General features: G+C 42.1%; 1 protein-coding gene across 3 annotated transcripts in view; it reads right to left on the bottom strand.

The window, feature by feature from the left end:
- The window catches only part of PDE1B (phosphodiesterase 1B), a 1852897-nt gene that overhangs the window by 333897 nt on the left and 1498546 nt on the right, over positions 1-20454 (bottom strand). For all 3 annotated transcript variants that reach the window (XM_069231031.1, XM_069231030.1, XM_069231029.1), the window contains one exon: positions 10411-10536. In XM_069231031.1, coding sequence (XP_069087132.1) covers positions 10411-10536 — 126 coding nt within the window. The remainder of the gene's footprint in view (positions 1-10410; positions 10537-20454) is intronic.

The following is a 20454-nucleotide window of genomic DNA, read 5'->3' as shown; positions in this document are numbered from 1 at the left end:
ATTGTATGGCTCTCTGTTAATATAGTTCAGATCTGTATTTCGTACCTTACACCTTTCTTGGTTTCCTCTCCTTGAGGTAGAACGGGTTAGTGAGAGTAGGCAGGTGTAACTCTGTGTTTTCCCTTCTTTCCATTCTACAAAAGCTCAGTTTCCATGGCATCCTGGGGTTCAGCATCTGTATCAACGTTAGTGTGGGGCTCATCACAGCACTACGCTATGGAAACTGGTTGGTTACCTGTGATTCCATACCCTTGGAGCTGCTTTCTGTATCATACAGTGTTCCTTTGCTCTTGTTTACATGCTTCTTCAGCCCATCCTGTGTCTTCTGCCTATGCATCCCTCTTGGAAGGATGTGAATATCACATGTGTCTCTCTCATTTTCCTGTTTGCCTTTTTTCCCTTTCTTCTTCTTCCTGTGAGTTCGTTTTATTCTGTCCTTTCATAATCGTTTCTCAAGTACAGTGAAGGTGAATGATATAACTCACTTAAGAGATACATAGGTGTTAGACGTGACAGCCTTAGGGTGGTCACCCCTAACGTTTTGCCTGCCTCCCTCCACTTTGTGGACACTGTTTTTGCTGGGTTTTAGATTCTGCGCACTTTACCACTGCTAACCAGTGCTAAAGTGCATATGCTCGCCCCCTTTAAACATGGTAACATTGGATCATACCCAATTGGACTATTTAATTTACTTATAAGTCCCTAGTAGAGTGCACTATATGTGCCCAGGGCCTGTAGGTTAAATGCTACTAGTGGGCCTGCAGCACTGATTGTGCCACCCACTTAAGTAGCCCCTTAACCTTGTTTCAGGCCTGCCATTGCATGGCCTGTGTGTGCAGTTTCACTGCCAATTTGACTTGGCATTTAAAAGTACTTGTCAAGCCTAAACTTACCCTTTTTCTACATATAAGACACCCGAAGGTATGCCCTAGGTAACCCATAGGGCAGGGTGCTGTGTAGGCAAAAGGCAGGACATGTACCTATGTAGTTTATATGTCCTGGTAAGTAAAACTCCTAAATTCGTTTTTCAACTGCTGTGAGGCCTGCTCCCTTCATGGGCTAACATTGGGGCTGCCCTCATACATTGTTTGAGTGGTAGCTACTGATCTGAAAGGAGTAGGAAGGTCATATTTAGTATGGCCAGAATGGTGATATAAAATCCTGCTGACTGGTGAAGTTGAATTTAATATTACTATTTTAGAAATGCCACTTTTAGAAAGTGAGTATTTCTCTTCACTTAAATCTTTCTGTGCCTAACAATCCACGTCTGTCTGGGTTTAGTTGACAGCTCCTTGTGTATTCACTCAGACACACCCCAAACACAGGATACTAAGCCTCACTTGCATACATCTGCGTTTTGAATGGGTATTCCTGGGCTGGGAGGGTGGAGGGCCTGCTTTCACACAAAGGACTGCCACACCCCCTACTGGGACCCTGGCAGACAGGATTGAACTGAAAGGGGACCTAGTGTACTTCTAAGCCACTCTTTGAAGTCTCCCCCACTTCAAAGGCACATTTGGGTATATAAACAGGGCCTCTGCCTCTTCCAACTCAGACACTTCCTGGAGAAGAAACTTGTAACCAGAACCTGCATCCTGCCAAGAAGAACTGCCTGGCTGCCCAAAGGACTCACCTGACTGCTTTCTGTGAAGGACTGCTGTCTTGCTGTTGCCCTGCTGCCTTGCTGCTCTCTGGCTGTGGTGAAGAAGTGCTCTCCAAGGGCTTAGATAGAGCTTGCCTCCTGTTCCCTGAAGTCTCAGGACCAAAAAGACTTCATCTCTTCAAGAAGGACTCCTTGTGCGGTGAAATTCGATGCTCTGCCTGTCAGAAATGATGCACAGCCTGCACCGCGGTGAAAATTTCACTGCACGCCGAACAGGAACGACACAGCCCGACTTCGCAACAAGAAGATCAATGCAGCACCAGCATAGCGACCTTAAATTCGATGCCTGGCCCAATGGATCAACGCATAGCCGAGCCGGAACGACACAGCCCGACTTCCAGAGAAGAATCGACGCAGCGCCTGCCGTGCGGTAGTAAATTTGACGCAACAACCGCCGGATCGACACAGCTCCTGTGACTTTGTCCTGCCAGCGCTGGAAATCCACGCACCGTCCATGGGGCGTCTGAAAACCCCGCAACACGAAGAGGATCCACAACCGAGCGTCAGAAATCGATGCACAGCCATCCCTGCTAAACTAAATGACGCATCGCCGAGTGCGGCCCGAGAAATCGATGCACACCCCTGTGTTTCCACTCTTCTCTTCCTCTGCGGCCCTTTTCAGAGATTTTTCACACGAACCAGGTACTTTGTGCTTGAAAGAGGCTTTTGTTTGCTTTAAAAAGACTTGACACTTTATATCACTTTTCAGTGATATCTCTACTTTTACTGATTGCATCTTTGATCGATTTGACCTGCATTTAACCAGATAAATATTATATATTTTTCTAAACACTGTGTGGTGTATTTCTGTGGTGCTATATGGTATTATTGTATGATTTATTGCACAGATACTTTACACATTGCCATCTAAGTTAAGCCTGACTGCTCAGTGCCAAGCTACCAGACGGTAGGTACAGGATAATTTGGATTGTGTGTGACTTACTCTGACTAGAGTGAGGGTCCTCGCTTGAACAGGGGGTAACCTGACTGCCAACCACACACCCCATTTCTAACAATAGGTATAATATCTTGACTATAAGCATTGACAATAGATATTGTGTTAAAAATGTGTTCATTATATTTGTATATTTGAATGGCTTCAGGCCACAGGTCATACAATGTAAGATGGCTAATTACCTTAAATCTTTAATATGAGATAATATTTTCCTGCATGCGCCATCATGCTGACAAAGAGTTTCTGTCTAGGAATATGTTGTGGTACTTTAGAGCTGTTCCTTCTAAGGCGGTGGGCTTGAAGAAAGGATTTTAAATCTTATTCAAACTCTGTTAATTCTCTGTTCTTCATTGTCAGTGGTTTCAGATTTAGAATAAAGAGGAATAAGACTCTAAGCCCTAATTGTTTACAGGTCAACTGTGGACCACCATTCAATATTGCTATTAGACAACCCAAATGCCAGGATATGCGCAGTAGACTACTGAAATTGCCAAACTCTCCTTCGTTTTGGTGTCACCTTTACAGTTAGAAAAGAATTTAACTCCTGCATGCTGCCACGTATGTTCCTTTATGGTATTGAGGTGCTTCATGCATCTTATACCCCTACAAATATACGACCTGGGGTTTCCCATCATTTTCTTTTCCACTTTTCCCTTTTTTGGCACCAGCCAGGAGGTTCTTTGCACTGAAGGAGGTCCTCTCATGGAGAGTAGCAGGGAGCTAAAACGTCATTTTAAGGAAGAGGAAACTGACATTTTGATATCTGAGGTGACAAAGCAAGAAAGGTATCTCTTTGTCACCTTCAAATTACAATTATCTAAGAAGGAAGCTTCATGAAGAGCAATTATTGATAATAATGCAGCATCACCTACACACAGGGCTGTAGCTGAATGCAAGAAAAGAAGGCATGATTGCAAGCGCAGGACTAAGAAGAACCTGTCAAGAAAGCTGAAGGCGGCTACGATCCCAGCATAGGAGCAGGTGGTAGCAGTCATTGAACTGGCGATGGTAGCTGGAGTCAAGTGTACAGACACTGTCAACTTGGAGACCTTATCTACACCCCAGGGTACGTAAAGCAAAGAAAATATATCATAATATCTGTCAGATTAGGCAACGTGCAGATACCTGTAGGTATTGACTAGCACCATAATGTAAACTATTTTTATATAACAGTGGAGTTGGACAATTATTTTTGAAAGTTTTGTTTTTTGAACAATGTTTGTTTTAACTTATTCAGGTAATTGCTATACAAATGTTTCATAAAATACATTTTTATCCCTGATGCTCATGTATTATAAAGTTCACGTTTTACAATGTGTTTATTCTGAATAGCAAAATAGTTTTGCTTATTCTGGGTGAAAAACTCTCTAAATAATATTCTACATTCAGGTATAAATATGTGGATATATTTTTCAATTTTTCATTTTTCCCAAAGTTCATGTACCATCTCCAACACTGTTGTTTTTTCAATAACTTATTGTAAATTCTGCCTCCTCATAAGACCTGCTTCTTGGTGGCCAGTGAGACTATATGATATGCTGTATGTTCTCAAATGTATTGCTCTTGCTGTGTTCACATTTTCCTAGGAGTACACTTGCTGCTACAGTTGGCTAATAAGCCTATATATTAACTAAGTAGTTATTGCAGAATCAATACATACTTTATTCAAATATATAACTGCTCTGTCAGGTATTCCAAATATTAAATGGGTTAGGACATATTTTATATCTGTATACAGGTTCCTGAAACTAATTGCAGTATTCTTACCAGCTCAGTGCAAGATATCCCAAACCTTGTACATACCTCAGAATATACCCATGACAAGCCAATGTTATTGAAGGTTCGTCTGTATAAATAATGTTAGCCATTATCATATCATTCAAGGTTACATCTATTGTCCCACTGCTATAATTAGAACAAACATTTGTTATTAAAGTAACACATTGCATTCTAATCTATACTTTTTTTAATACTGATAATTAAATCTACAATCAAGGGATTTTCTAAATATTATATTTCTATTATATTGTGACTGAGCTGGTGATTGTTAATTTCAATTGTGCTGCAAAGGTCTACCATCTTTTGATTACTAATAAGCTTTCATTGTCTGACGAACAGATACACAATCCTAGTTCCAAACATAATATACATAGTGCTGGCTGTATTCTTTCTCCATTGCCCATGTCATGCTATGTGTATATATTTGTATGTTGTAATCTTGTAATTTTGTTAATGCTTTTGGGCAGATTGATATATGTTAAAATTAATAATCTTTCTGTTTAGTTTTGATAAAGAAAATTAGAGATGAATAATTGTATGTTTTTGTAAATTTCTTTATAATGTCTCAAATATTAATTTAATTTTCCCATTTTTATATTTCGGAGGCACAAGTTCCATCTGCTGGTGAAAGGTCTGACAAAGTCATGTTTGCTGCCTTCGATCTCACCTTTCCCTTCTTGGATGAGGCAACATTAGAGGACCTTATGGATGTTTTGGAAAGTTCTTCTCCCATCTTGGCATGGAGCGACAATGTTGCAGTGTTTCCAACTGAACCTCAAGAGCCTTCTTTCCAATCAATATCTGCACTATGTGCTCCTGTAGATGCTGATGATGTTCTTCAAACCATCTTTGAGAAGGAAGAACAAAGGACAAAGCTATGCTAGCTAAAAGGAGTCAAGTAAGAGTTGGAGACACTGTTGGTCGCTGTTGGAGGAGGCCAAAGGTGCCTGAGCCTTAACAAGTACCTGCCTCCAGAGAATGATGTTTGTCTAGCTGACATCGCAAAAATCATCAGAGATAAGTGTGAACACCACCAGTCTCTTCCATTTTATAATGGTGACATAGTGAAGAAGCTAAAGATCATTAATTCCTCCATTCAGTCATTCCACCATGAACTGGAGCACAAGTTGGACTTCTTCATTTCTGTGATGAGTGCCCTAAACAGTAACATTGGCGAGGTTTTACAATCAAATCAGACACTTGCCATGGATTTCATGTAGTCTTTTAGTACATTCATTGATGTTTTAACTACCATGTGGCCTACACCTTCTTCCTTTAGTGAATCATCAATGGGAGTACATCCTCCGTTGTCTGCTCCTCCAACACATGAGGAGCATGCTCATTCTTCAGTGGATCTTGATGTAGGAATCAATACAGTCAATTCCGCTTTATTTCGGTAAAAATATACCATAAAAGCACAATACAAATAGTTAAGAATAATAAAACACAAGAAGCAATATCATTAGAATACAGCATTAAAAGGGCAATGTGAATAAAAATGTATCAAAGAGGAAGGTATATTAAATTGAATTAATGTACGGTAGTGCCTGAATGCATACGGTAACTGCTGAACAACAGTTCAACCCCCGGTTATATACTACAAATTATGCATTAAATATAAATATTTAAAGTATTAGTTTACAATTCCCCCCGCAAATAATACGCAGCATTTACATTAACCATTTAAAATTCTGTGTCTAAAATGCCTGTGAGAGGGCTGTTTGTCAAGTAGATTTGCTGCCATTTGAGTACATTTTCTACTTGAGCAGCAGTAAAATCAACCCGAATGTTCGAGCACTCTTGCACACCGCATGGTGCAATTCCTACTGATTTTTTCGCTGCTGCTCACACTACTGACGCTAAATTGCAGTGTGAGCAGTGCGACATGCGTATTTCCACCTACTGGCGTAACTCTGCGCAATATCAAGGAGTTTTTGTGGAACTCCACAGAATTCTGCAGAGTAATACTCCAAGATTTTGCCCACTCCTACTTTGGAACAGAAGCAACGACCTCTGCGGTCACTATCTTCCCGGAGTCTGACTTTTTTTGCCAACTACCTTGTCCTGGTCCCTTTTCATGATGTTCCTTCCCGGACACACCCTTGCCATTCCTATTTTACGTGGGCCTTACTTGAGTCTTATAGGAATTACCCTCGCCCTTGCCCACCAGTTTGCCACCACTCTTTGTTTCTCCCTTTGGCTTCGAATAGCCTTGTTCTAGCCTCTTGTAAGCCCTATTAGCTACCACTTATCAGGCAACATTACAAACGTCTCTGGATACCTAACTGTCAGATTAAATTGAGTCACTCTGTCACCATCATTTTGTTAAGGGACTCTTATCCACTTGTTCCAATCCTGCAACCACCATGAGTCCAAATTTCAAAAGTACCACTATCTGCTCTCTTGCCGTCCCAGAATCTCTGATGGTACTGATCTGGCTTCAGCCAAAATCATCTGATCAGAGCTTCCTTCATTCACTCATAGATGATCTGCTCTGCCTCGGGTATCCTTCCAATAACAGCTGTGCCTTCCAATGGCATCCACCCATTAAGGCAGCTGCCTAAGATACTAGTCATGGCAAGTAGGCAGGCAGCGGTGCTACAGGCTTCAGTAACAAGTGGTCTTTCATGTCTTTGGGTGATGTCCCATCACCCAGCTGAAAGTCTGGCAGGCCTCAGACTAAAATCACTTGTCACAGGCAGAAATCTTGGAGAGCTTCCCCTTCCCACACAGTCCATCTGGATGCTTGATAGTTGATTATTTTGAGGGTTCCAGGCGCCCCTTCTTATAGTCCATTTCAAGCCATCTAATGGGATTTAGGGTCTGAATCTTTGAAGTTTGCATAATTTGGGGTCTTTTGAAGTGCCCTCTCCTCTGCCCTTCCATTCTGCCAGAAAGCAGTCTGTCACAGCAGAAGCAACTCCAAATCTCACAAAACATACCATGGGAGTGACTAGAGGTTCACGCCTTGATGTCAGCCATGGTGATATGTGTATCAAAAGGTCGCCCTGGTACCCCATCCCTACTCTTTATACTTCTCTTATCAGCCCCATCATCTTCCTGAAGTGTGCCCAGGCCCCTTTCCAGTCTCTAAATCAAAAAACACCCTTTTGAGTTTGCTGGAGAACCCACTTCTCCTTCCTTCAGTGTTTAATTCCACCCAGCTCACAGGAAAACAGCAGTCCACAAATCTGTCTGGCAGGATTCCTCTAGTCAGCCCTGGGTCTCCCAAAATAGAACCCAGAATCTTCCATGTATTGTACCATTCGCAGGCACACATACACCCAGTTCATGCATACAACATACATGCTCCGCACAGCACTACATACTAATCTTATGTAGGCCAAGTGTGAGTTGAGCACACAGCAGCACAACTTTACATGAGTAACCATGTAGGCATCACTCCAGTGACACATGTAAAAAGGCCTAGTTACTTCCACTGATCATGACACTGTATGCTGTCACCAGCACGCTTGTGCTGCCTAACACCTGGCAAATGAAGAAGCCTTTCGCCCCAATGACGTTAGCGCTTTGGCCGCCCCTCCCGGTCTAACAGCACTGCAAGCCATACAGACAGGCTCTTATCATGGCACACACCATGATCCGTATTCGCCAATGGCAACAAAAATCAGCACCAGGGATCCACTAATCATTGCAACTGGGGCACTCAGGGCAGGGGTACGCATCACAATTCAAGGGACTTTTCATTCCCGACAATATATTTTCTAAATGTCCTTGACGTCACATTTACACTATGCTTAGACCTCATTACTGATAGCAATGGTGACTGTTTGTGGTACAGAGCACAGTAGTTACTAAAGTGAGGTTGTACTAGAACTGTCTCAATGGTTCATATTTATGGAACTCGCAAAGATGAACATGTCAGTATCCCAATAATTAACTGCATCATCATACACAGATCTCTGAAGCAGGTGTATTTCCCCACAAAGCTTCTAAATTAGCGCTTTGTGATATGACATAAATGCTGGGCAACATTCATGGTGTCCATCTTTGAGTGTAAAAAATAATGCAGCAGACAGCTCCTATTTGAAATAATATATTTCACTGACTCCATAAAAAACAAAATACTACATTGCAAATATTAACTTAAACGATAATCTTGGTAATTAAATGAATAGAACATCGATAGCTACTTAAAATACCAAGTCGATCTATAAAAAATATATTTAAGATACTGCAAGAAAAGGTGATCTAAAAGTGCAATAAATTCTATGAGTTGGAAAATCACGAATTTTAAGATTACTTTGCATGAATCTTAAACGCAGAAGCACGCAATTAACTTTTGAATTATTTTGATACACGTTCAATGTCGCTAAACTCTGTTTGAACCAGTTATATTATCAAAACTAATGTAGCGGTTGTATAGTTTTACAGAAAGGCCTAGGAGGCAGTTTCAAAGGGAAGGTGAGGCACCTTAATTTTCGTATGTATTTATGTTATGAATTTTAACTGTGCTCCAAAAACTTTATAGTTGTGAAAACTGTGCCCTCGTATGGTGGTGATGCCACAAGGCTGCTTTCAAGTAGTCAATTAATATAAGTAGTTTATAAAAACTACGGTGCAGTTATACTATGATTTTTCTTTGGGGTTGTGCCACTTTTGCGGCGCAGTCCTGACACAAATATTTTTTGGTATGTGCTAAGCCATGGAAAGCCACTTTGTGTGGTTTAGTAGACACAAAGTAACTCAAGTCAGCACATAGCATTGCCTTGCGGTTACCATGTCCTGGGAAGGCATTCCACAGCAGGCATATGGGCATGGCAAACATTCACCAATTGATTTCCAGATTTACTAAAGCTAGTAAGCCTGGGTGTGCATCAAAAAGCTATGCCTTCCCAAGTGAGACGTAACAAGGAGAAATATCTTTATTTCTCATCATTATTTCCTCTTTGTACATGGGCAGCAAATATAGAAAGAGAAATACGCTAAAAGGATTGTTTTTTGCACTATGGTACGAAGATGCCTGCATTGATGCCGGGCAACACCCAGTGCCCCAGCAGAGCTTCATATCTTAGTAGATATGGTGCTTTTCAGCTCTTTCCCATTCACGCAGTGCAGTGCAGCAGGGACAGCTTTAGGGGGTGCCACTGGTGCGGCCGCACCGGTGCTGCCTGGAGGGGGGACACTGACTTTGAGTTGTGGGGGTGCTGTGTTTAGCAATAGCTTACAATTTAAAAGCACCTGAAGCACAGTTCCATATGCATTCAGTGTCAGGCAACAATAAAAAATGTCAAGATAACTCTTGTGATTAATGTTTCTGACAGAAAGAGAGATTGGAGTTTTTTCTAATGGCAGTTTTGACTCGCCATATAGAAGCGTAGAGGGTTAATATGGCTGCAGCAAAGAACAGATCAGTCTCATCTGTGGGTAGCTGAGTGGATTAGTAAAGCCAGCCCTTACCAGCTCTTTAAAACAATTTAAATGGTTGTGAGAGAGGAGCTATGGAGAGATGAGGGGCACATTTGCCGGTGTTAGTGAGGGAATCCGAGGAGGAGTTCATGAGAGGTCTTGCCAAAGAAGATTGTCACACAGGGCGCCACCAGTGCTAAAGCTGGCACTGCAGGGCAGCAACATGCCTTGCTGCACTGCGTTGCATGAATTCTAAGTAAATCAGATGCAGACAGCGTATTACTGGTTGTCTGACGCTGGAGTGTAATCGACTTCACGTGGAATACAAACACAGTCAGGCTGTCAGAAACAGGAAAGAGTGAAACCAAAGGACAAGTTCATTCAGAAGATGGTGAGTTTAAGAAATATATTTACTTGTGCTGCACATAAACAACAAGAAAGGAACATGGAAACGGAAAAGTAAAGAGCAATCTACACCTAAAGCACAGACGAAGATGAGCAGACGGTTGGGTGTAGAGTAGGAGGCGATGAGGCCGGGGCACCTCAATGGAACAATGGATCAAGGTAAGGGTCAATGGAGCAAGAGAGAGTACATTGAAAGACAGGGACCACGTGTTGTAATGAAAGAGGCAAATCAACTTACGTAAATTCATCTTTGGTCAAATTGACAAAAATATTCAACTCTTCATCTTGCATAATTCGAAAGACAGCGCTGACGTGGTGGTTTTCCAGGACAGAGCGGTCGTTGTACAATATGGCACAGTCAGACCTATTGCGAGGAAAAGGTACAATCAATCATTTTTGCAGAATCAGCAATTTGTATTTAATACTGGCAGAACAATGGCCGAAATAATCCATTGATTATGTCTACTTCTTCCAATTTGACCGTGAATGTTGCTTTATGATGGTAGTTGGAAGGAGGCACATAAAAAATGCCTCCTCATAAATGCCTTTAAATGGTTTGCATGCGCCAGGCACACATTTAGATAGTGTCCCTTTCAATTATGAATATGAGATGAAAATGCTTAATACTTTCCAAATGATTCTTTAAGCATTCGCTAGAAAAGTAGTACTGCTAATACTACTACTATTACTTCTACTTTTTGTACTACAACTAACAATATTATTATTATTGTTATTATTATTAGCACTTGGTTGCAATAAAAAAATATAATTATTATAAAATACCAACCACTTAAAAGTGTCAACTGTAATTAGAAAATATGAATAATATACAAAACAGTAACATTTACTACATGTTTTTGATGTACCACATGACATACCAGTGAGTGTGGGTCACATAATCATAGTCACTCCTTGGAATATTGTTGGGATTCCTTTTGTCGGAAACAGTGACAATTTAAGGAACTGGCAACTTAGGCTCATGTTACAATGGGTGGTGGAGTTGCGCTTCGGTATTCCTCAGCCCATACATACTGATACCACGGTTACGCATGCTTCGGTTGTGAGAATGCCATGTTTTCACGAGTTCATGTGAAATGGGGACTAAGATGTGGGAATCAGGCTTCTGCATCGATTCCCACGTGTTTTTGCTCATCTGTGGGCTGTATCCCCTTGCACTTTTTGTCTGTTTGAGCAGGTGAAATAGCTTAGAAAAATGACCCATAGTCTTCCAATAGTAATACTGATCGCATCTGGAATTTCAGGCCACCTGTAACTTCACTCCTTAGTCTCATGATTCAAATGATAATTGGGAACAGTTAACTGGGCCCAGTAACATGAGTTATGAGTCATTAGCAGTGGGGCCGCTAATTTTGCGTTCCATACATTTACTCATCTACGTATTCATCGTGTGATAGTATTATTATCCTGTGTGCACTGTATTAGTCAAAATGTCAGTCGGTGGCTATACTACTGATAGAGACAGCCACTTTCATATAATGGAACTATAACCCATGTATTTGATCATGTTAATTGTATCCTTTTAGCATACATTTTTTGTCTTAACCTTGGCATGACGGTGACTGGGCCTAAGCCTTTTTAATCACTTAAACTGTTTTCTTATTAACTGCACTGTGTTTCATGTTCTTCTTTCCTTTGCAGGTGCTTAGGAAGAACTACTTATTAGTTAGAATAGTCTTTTGTTTATTGTTCAGAACTGTTAGATTAAACATTTTAATTAGAACTTGGCTGTGGTTGTGCAGTGAGTTAGGATGGTACATAGCCTCCTGTACCAGACAGACCAGACTTTTCCTTGCACTCTGCTTATTCTACCTGCCCACGGTGCTGAGCTTCATGCTTGAGAACCTTGGCATTTCCCCTTGGAGCTTAAATTAGATCAATTGATGCTGACACCTTCCTCTTAGAAACTTGTCCTTAGAAACCTCTCCTTAAGAACATCCTCTGCCACTTTCCATACTCATTTAGAAAAGGGAAATTCCTTTATGAGCCAATTTATGTCTTGTTCTATGCTCTCTTTGTCATCATATTTTGAATTAATTTTCTTCAAATTTATATTGCACAATACTTTTTGGATAAATTGACTTACTCAATGTCTGATTTGTATTTTTATGAAAGTTTGTTAATAAACCTTTATGGTTTGGACACCATCCTTTCTGTTGTTTTTGGGGGAGCCAAGTAGTTTTGTTTTGTCCTTAAAATGTGGCGTTGATGCTAGCTATTTTCATATGCTTTCTGTCACAATGAAAGGTCCATATGATCAGTGGCGCAATTTGATAAACGATTATTCTAGAACCTACAGATACAGAGAGTTATGCTGGATCAATCAGAACAAGTCCAGCCCATGTCCCTAAAGTCCACAGGCCAATTTGATGTATTGCTCTTCTCTATGTATACTCATTGTTTATGTAAATTCACATGCACTTGTTGCTGAAATGTCAAAGTTGTTATTAGACTTGTTGCAGTCCAAGATCCCGGGTTAGATAATAAGTGTATTGTAATTAACTTTTTTGTTAAGGTTGGTGGTGTCAGACCGTGAGGTACCATTGGCTATATATTTCAGATAGGGAACTGTAACTGATTGGTGACTGTCATGATAGTGATTGTTGTTGATAGCTCTTGTGCAGAGGAGAAGCTGCACTAGTCAGGGGGATTTCCCACTGGTCAAGACTTCACTTGTGTGCATGATAATGTTGGTGAGTGTTATTTCCAGCTTATCCCTTTGAGTGAATGATAACTTTATATTCATTAGTGGAACAGACAAGAGTTATATTGTTTTTTGTGCTTGCATTAGCGTCTTTGTAAACTATTGCTTACATGAAGAAATTGTAATGGAAGGAGAGCTTCTGCAAGATGTTGCAACCTGCTTCATCAGGTGCTGCACTGGTATTGGTTGGTGTGTCTCTCTCAGATTGGACGCTAATATTGCAACAATGCTACATCGTAATTGGTTGAGTACTGTTGGTTGTTCAACTTGAGATTAGTTATTTCTGATTGTCAAAAGATCACTGCTAACATGATTTGTTTTAGGGTATTGAGAGATTTTGTGTGAGGTGATGTGTGAGTCCCTGTCAGAGAGTGAGGAAGCTCCTCCAGAAGGAACACTAGCTCATTACATGGCCATTAATGCCGTGCTTCACACATGCATTTTGCTTAACCAATGGAACAAGATTACTGAGAAATAAGGGTTTTTTGCAATTTTCCAGAAACTGTACCTTTAATCTGAATATGTTTGAAAACATGAGATGAGTTTTATATGACATGAAATTGCCATCTAGTCTAGCATAGAATGAGACTTTGATTACTTGGGAGGATGCTGCACGTGTTAAAAGCAAAGACAAATATTGAATAAAGCTGAAAACACTGTTAATAGTTGGATGAATGCTAAGTGGGATGATGGAGAGCAGGTATGGAGAAGGGCTATAGTAGAGGGACTTATGCTGTACCCAGTACTGACGAATGACAAGCCAAGGAAACAGAAAGCACAGGAACAGGAGTTTGATTTTCAGAATGAATCTAGTGCTGATAGTGACTCTAGTGATGATTTCCTAGACGATTTGCATGTCCTCTGGAACACCCTCCCTATAATGTAGTCTGGCCTACTGGTGGCGGTCCCCCCAGGTAATGGCAGCAATGCGAATGCTGTTAACCCTGCTCCATCTCAGGTAAGAAAGCCTACTCAGCCATCCCCAGTTGTTACTATGGCCATTCAGATGACACTCATTGTGACAGTTCCTATTACTAGCACTCCAGTAATGTCAATTCCAATAGTGACTACCACTATCATACCCACCCTGACTGTAACTATTCCTGATGTGATTGCTCCAACAACAATGATCCCGATTAATATATTCTTAGATGGATCAGCCGGAGTTCCAGTCGCTACCACTGACCCCAGGGCTCAAAATTCACAAATAATCATATGGAATCCCAATCTGCTGATGGGAGACTTTCCCTCAGAACCGACATTACTGTTTAGCACACTGATTGCTCAGGGGTATACTGGCTTTTTGGATCTGTGGCATGGTCCCAAATAGAGAGAACATCACCGGGGAATGGAAAGACAGAGGAGGTGAATGATAGTCCACTAGCTCAAATGACTTTATGACCTTTAGATGTCCCTAGATCGGTTCCAGAATTGGATGAACTCATTAAAGGAAACTTGAATACAACATTTCTGGACAGGGGTCATGAAAACGAGCTCCAGTGTCTAAGCAAAGAAATAACTCAACATGCTGTTAAAACATATGTGAAATTGGCAGAGTTACCAAATGAGTATCAAATTGATATAGCCAAGAGTCATGCTCTGCAACAATTTTAGGGTGCATGTCTAAGAAGAAATTATTTCTAATAAGAAATCTTCTGGGTTGAAAATACGCAGCAACAAATTTGTTGATAGCATACAAAAATGGAGGAATATGGATTAGATCAGAAATAGATGAATGAAGAAGGAACAGAAAAGAGGATAAAGGAAGACATGGGGTGGCAAAGAAAGTGATCCCGCAGAATGCTAATGTTAGTGACGCTTTCCTTTTAAGGGAAGTACGTGTAGGGGACACATGCATGTGCCCTGGAGTCAAGGTGATCTTGCTATATTTACAAATCAGTTCACTAAATTGAAAGAGTATCCCGACTTGTAGTATACTTAGGTTGAACAGTTTGTGAAGATTTTGAAGGTCTAGAGTTTTTGAGTACCTTTTTTACATTGTGGTTCTCAGCAATTTGGGGGCTGAATGCAAGGTGGCAGTAAAGTGGCTAAATGCAGAACCTCAGAGAGTAGCTCAGATGAATGCATAATCTCCTAAGGTAACCTTTTGAAGGGTAATGTTTAACAGGATGACTGACTGAAGATATATCAAACCACACAAGAAGCTGAGCCAGCGCATGTTTATTATGTATGCTTTATGCAGGTGATCAGGCAACATAGGGGTGTCGAAAACCCTGAAAGGGTACTTATGAGCATTTTTGTGCTGCAGGTTTGTGTTGGTTACATTCGGTGAATAGCGTACACACTTATCAGAATATAATTTGTTAGCAAAGCATGATTTTGGACTACAATCACCAAGTATTTCAGTGATGAGATAGAGATGAAAAAAAAAGCTCAAAGAAAAAATTATGAGACTGATTTAGAACTCGCCGGACAGGTCACTCCATCACAACGGTATTCTATGGGATTTAGATTTCAGCAGGCGGGAAATCCGTCACCGTTGTGACGGAGTAAAACGTCCGCTGAGTTTTAAATCAAGCCCTGTGTTGGCTCAGATATAACTTGCATAGAAGGGCTTTCAGAGTGGTCCATGTATAGGACATGATGTTCTCGGTGGAATGCAGGGAGTTGGAATTCAAGGTGAAGATTAGATGATACAAAGTGGGAATGGAGTTCCGCAAGGTGGAGGTCATTATGTTAGTACTGGGGAAGATGTGGCAGCGTTGAAGCAGTCAGATCCCTTCAATATTGCAATTATTTGGGCCACTGGAAGAGGGAGTGTAGGCTCATTCTGAACTGAATGTCTGGTGATGGTCAAATGCAAGGTGTTAATCCATTGCAGATATTGGGATTTCCGAATCCCAATATGCCACATATTCCGATAATGCAAGTTCCCCAAGTCACTGTATGCCCCACAGAATATTATACTCTGATTACTGGCAAACCTAATGCTGATTACCATGGAACACACCAATGTAATCTCTCATCAGAAACGGTGGCTGGAATAGCTCCAGTAATTGAGTCTATGACACAGAAAGGAATACTGAGAGAGATTTTTGGGAGTCCATTTAAGTTTCCCATCATAGGGCTGCAGAAGCCTAGCTGCAAGTACAACATAATACAGGACCTTAGAAACCATAAATACATTGCTGTCCCATATTGTCCTTTGATACTGAATCCTGTTGTGATCGTGTTTCAAATACCATGTGGAGCTGAGTGGATCACAGTGGTTGATTTGTATGAGGCATTCTTTTCCATCCCACTACACAAAGAGAGTCAGTTTCTCTTTGCATTCCGGTTCCAAAATAGAATTTGTCATGGTGCCAAGTTCCACAAGAAAGCCCCTCGATCTGCAATTAGATGTTGAAAAAGAATCTGGAAACTTTGAAGTTATCATGCATATAAGTCCTTGTTCAGTACATTGACAACCTGCTGGTGGTGTCAATGTCACAGGAGGCATGTAAGCAGGGCACTACTGCCTTGTCAAACTATTTGGCTTCAAATGAATGTGAAGGGGGTCACTATAACCCTGGCAACGAGTGTTAATGTGGCGGTAGTACTGCCAACAGGCTGGTGGTACATACTGCCACATTATGAGAATGGGAAGTTGGCTGTAGCCAACCAGCCACTTCTCTACTCATACCGCCATGGCGGTATCAGCCGCTGGGCCGGAGATGTCAGTCTCCATCCCGGAGGCCGGCACAGCACCGGCGGCGGCGGCATTATGAGCCTGTCTACCACCATTGTTTTCGTGGTGTTAGCAACGCTACGAAAACCACAGCAGTAGACCCTACCAGTAACAAGGAATTCCTTCCCTGTCACTGGTAGGCAGCTCCTGCACCCCCCAACACTCACCAGACGCCCCCCTCCGATCAACACACACACCCCAACCCTTCTGATCCACAAACACACCCCACAGCCAAACACGCAAACATCACCCCCCACCCCCACTAGTCATAGCGGTCCTCAACCCATACCCCCCCGTATACATGCACACAAACACTCACACGCACCATGCATACACTCATTCACGAACACTGCCATACATGCATTCATACACGCATACTTACAGACATATTGACAAAAATTCATACACAATCACACTGACATGCAGACACGCACTCACGTCACCATTCCTACATGCATTCACTCACACGCATACAAACGCGGAAACTACGCAACACACCCAGACCCACACGCACTCACACACTCAGACACCCACACAACACCCTCAATCTCCCACCCCCCTCCCGTTTCGGAAGCCTGACTTACCTCGGTCGAGGAGGTCTTCCGGCAGGGAAGGGGCACTGCTACCGCCAGCAACACCCCCCCATCAGAACACCTCCAGGCAGTATGAATTGTCAAAAATACAGCTGGAGGCGTTCAACTGGCCTGGCAGTGCTGGTGGTAGCAGTGCAAGCTTACCCCTGTCCACCAGAATGATCGCTGCTGGATTTCTGCCCTTCTTGTGGAGGAAGTCAGGCAGTGATCATAATATGGCGGACGGATGGTAGCCGCGGTGACGGTACTTTGGAGGCCGTCACCGTGCCGGTAGTCGGTTTTTACCGTCAATGTCAAAATTACCACTAAAGTCTCCCCCAGAAAACTACAATAATGTCAGAAAGAAGTCCTGTAGCTGGGACATCATAGCGAGAAAGGAACAAGGAGGGTGTCACAGGAGAGAATCTCTGCCATTTGAAAAAGAACTTTGCAGCAATGCAGAGAGAATTCAGGATGTTTCTAGGAGTGGTGGGTAACAGTTGTCAGTGGATATCCAACTTTTCCCTAATGGCACAACCTCTACAGAGATTAACATATGAGGATGTGTCTGATCCGGTGCCATAGGATAACAAAGCATGAATGCCTTCCTAGAGTAGAGAGAAAGACTCTGCTGTGCCGGGGGCCTAGGAATGACAGATAACAGACAAGCATTTGTTCTACTTTAAATTAAGAGGGAGGGCTGCCTTCTCTTACTCCTTACCCAAACTCATGGTGATTCTCGAAAACGTGTTGCATATTTTTCAGCGTCACTGACCCCTTAGCTGCACTATTGCCAGGTTGTCCTAAAGCTGTAGCAGCAGTAGGTATAAGCATCAAGCACAGTTAGAATACCCTCTTACTGTGATGAGCCTAAATCTGTAGAAGTGCTTTTCACCACACTTAAGACACAACATTTGATTAGTAGCCCTCTTACAAAATGTAAGCAAATCATACTGGTGGCAGATAATATCACATTACCTGTGGTGCAGTTTGAACCCTGCCACATTGATGCCACTGCTAAAAGTGAAGGTGATGGGAGTGAGGTGGAGCATGACTGTCTTGATACAACTGACTTATGCACCAAGACCTGATATTAAAGATGTACCCCTTACAAAGTCTGATTATATGCTGTTTGTGGAAGGTGCATGCCTAAGAGGTGAAGAGGGAAATTGGAGAGCTGCTTATGCTGTTTGCACCTTAGAGGGGGTAGTGAAAGCCTCCTGACTCTGTGATATAACCTCTGCCCAGGTGGCTGAATTGATTGCTCCCACCAGTTTCTGACAAATTGAAACTTACCGTTTTCATAGAAAATCAATATGGCTTTGGTGTTGTTCATGATTTCGGACAGTTGTGGTCACAAATAGGCTTTATGACAACATCTGGATCTCCTATTAGGAATGGAAATGACATGATCAATTTATTGGAGGCACTGCAAATGTTGTTGCAAATTGCAGTGGTTAAATGCACAGCAGACAAGAGCAGCAATGACTGTGATACTAGGAAACAGGTATGCCAATGAAGTTGCTCGATATTGCTGTCATTGATCCTGTGCCCATAACAGAGACTATTCAAATGAGTCTGAAAGGGGAGACCAACTTCAATTTGGTGTTGACTGTCGCCGAAATATGAGAAGAAGTCTAGATGTTGCAGGAGGATTCAATAGATACTGAACAACAGGGTTGGATTAGAGCTGATTGTGTGAAGAATGGCAATGAGATTTGGATTTCCTCTAAGGAGACCTATGTTGCTAGACAGTTTGCTGTTCCTCATGGCTAGACAGTTCAAAGATCCTGCAGATATACGGAGAGAAACTATGGTGAGATTGTTCAGGCAGATCTGTCTTAACCCCAGTTTCAGAGTGATGTCCCAGAATTTTTGTCACCGCTATGTCACCTGCCAGCAGCTGAACATAAGGAGAAGAAAAGCAGTAACATTGATACATATAGGAAGGTCAGGTGTTCCCTTTAACAGGATGCAGTTGGACTTTATTGAGATGCCCATGTGCAATGGACTTCAATGCATCTTGGTTGTGTTGTGCATCTTCTTCCAACGGGAAGAAGCTTATCCTACTAGAAGCAACAATAGTCTCTGTTAGACTCGACATCCTTGGCGTGGTCTCCCTCTAACTTTTTGCCTCTGCTTCTCAGGTTATTGATGTGTGCTGGACTCTGTTTTTGCTGTTTTTGATACTCTGGGCACTTTACCACCTCTAACCAGTGCTAAAGTGCAAGTGCTCCTATGTAAAATGTATGTGTAATTGGCTGTCCATGATTGGCATATTTGATTTACTAGTAAGTCCCTAGTAAAGTGCACTAGATGTGCACAGGGCCTGTAAATCAAATGCTACTAGGGGGCCTGCAGCATTGGCTGTGTCACCCACATTATTATCCCTGTAAACATGGCTCAGACCTGCATCTGCAGTGTCTGTAAGTGCTGTTTCAAACTGCCAATTCGACTTGACAAGTGTAACCACTTGCCAGGCCTAAACCTTCCCTTTTTATAAATGTAAGGCACCCCGAAAGTAGGCCCTAGGTAGCCCCTTGGGCAGGCTGCAGTGTATGTTAAAGGTTGGACATCTACTGATCTGTGTTAAATGTCCTAACAGTGAAATACTGCTAAATTCAGTCTTCACTGTTGCAAGGACTATCTCTCTCATATGTTAACATGGGCGCTGCCTTTAAATAACTTTAAAGTTCAGATTCCCTTTGGGAGCAGAAAGAAATGTAGAGTTTGGGGTCTCTGAACTTACAATGTAAAATTACATCTTTTAATTAAGTTGTTTTTTAGATTGTTAGTTTGAAAATGCCACTTTTAGAAAGTAGGTATTTTCTTGCTTAAACCCTTCTGTGACTCTACCTGTTTGTGGATTCCCTGTCTGGGTCAGTTTGACAGTTGGGCTGTTTGTGTATTCCCTCTAGACAGTGAGACAATGAGAGCTGGGGTGTAGCCTACATATCCTGATGAGCCGTCTGTGCTAGAGTGGAGAGAGGAGTGGTCACTTACACCTGAAAGGGCTGTGCCTGCCCGTTCACAGTGCAGTCTCCAACCCCCTGGTGTATGTCTGGGGCCTGGGCTGGGCAAGGCAGGATCTTGCGAATAACAGAGACTTTCCTTTGAAGTAGGCCTACTTCAAAGGCAGAAAGGGGTATAAGTATTGGACCCAAAACCCCTGAAAATTAGATCACTTCTGAAACCAAGAGAAACCTCTGCCAAGGAGAAGAGCTGAAGAGCTCAGGCTGAGTGCTGCCCCTGCCTGTGACTGTGCATTGTTGGGTTATCCTGCAGTTGCTGCTTCTGCCT

The sequence above is a fragment of the Pleurodeles waltl genome, chromosome 4_2 (genome assembly GCF_031143425.1).
Source record: "Pleurodeles waltl isolate 20211129_DDA chromosome 4_2, aPleWal1.hap1.20221129, whole genome shotgun sequence".
Taxonomy (NCBI): Eukaryota; Metazoa; Chordata; class Amphibia; order Caudata; family Salamandridae; genus Pleurodeles; species Pleurodeles waltl.
Note: the sequence above shows the minus strand (reverse complement) of the source record. Positions and strands in the feature narration are given on the sequence as shown.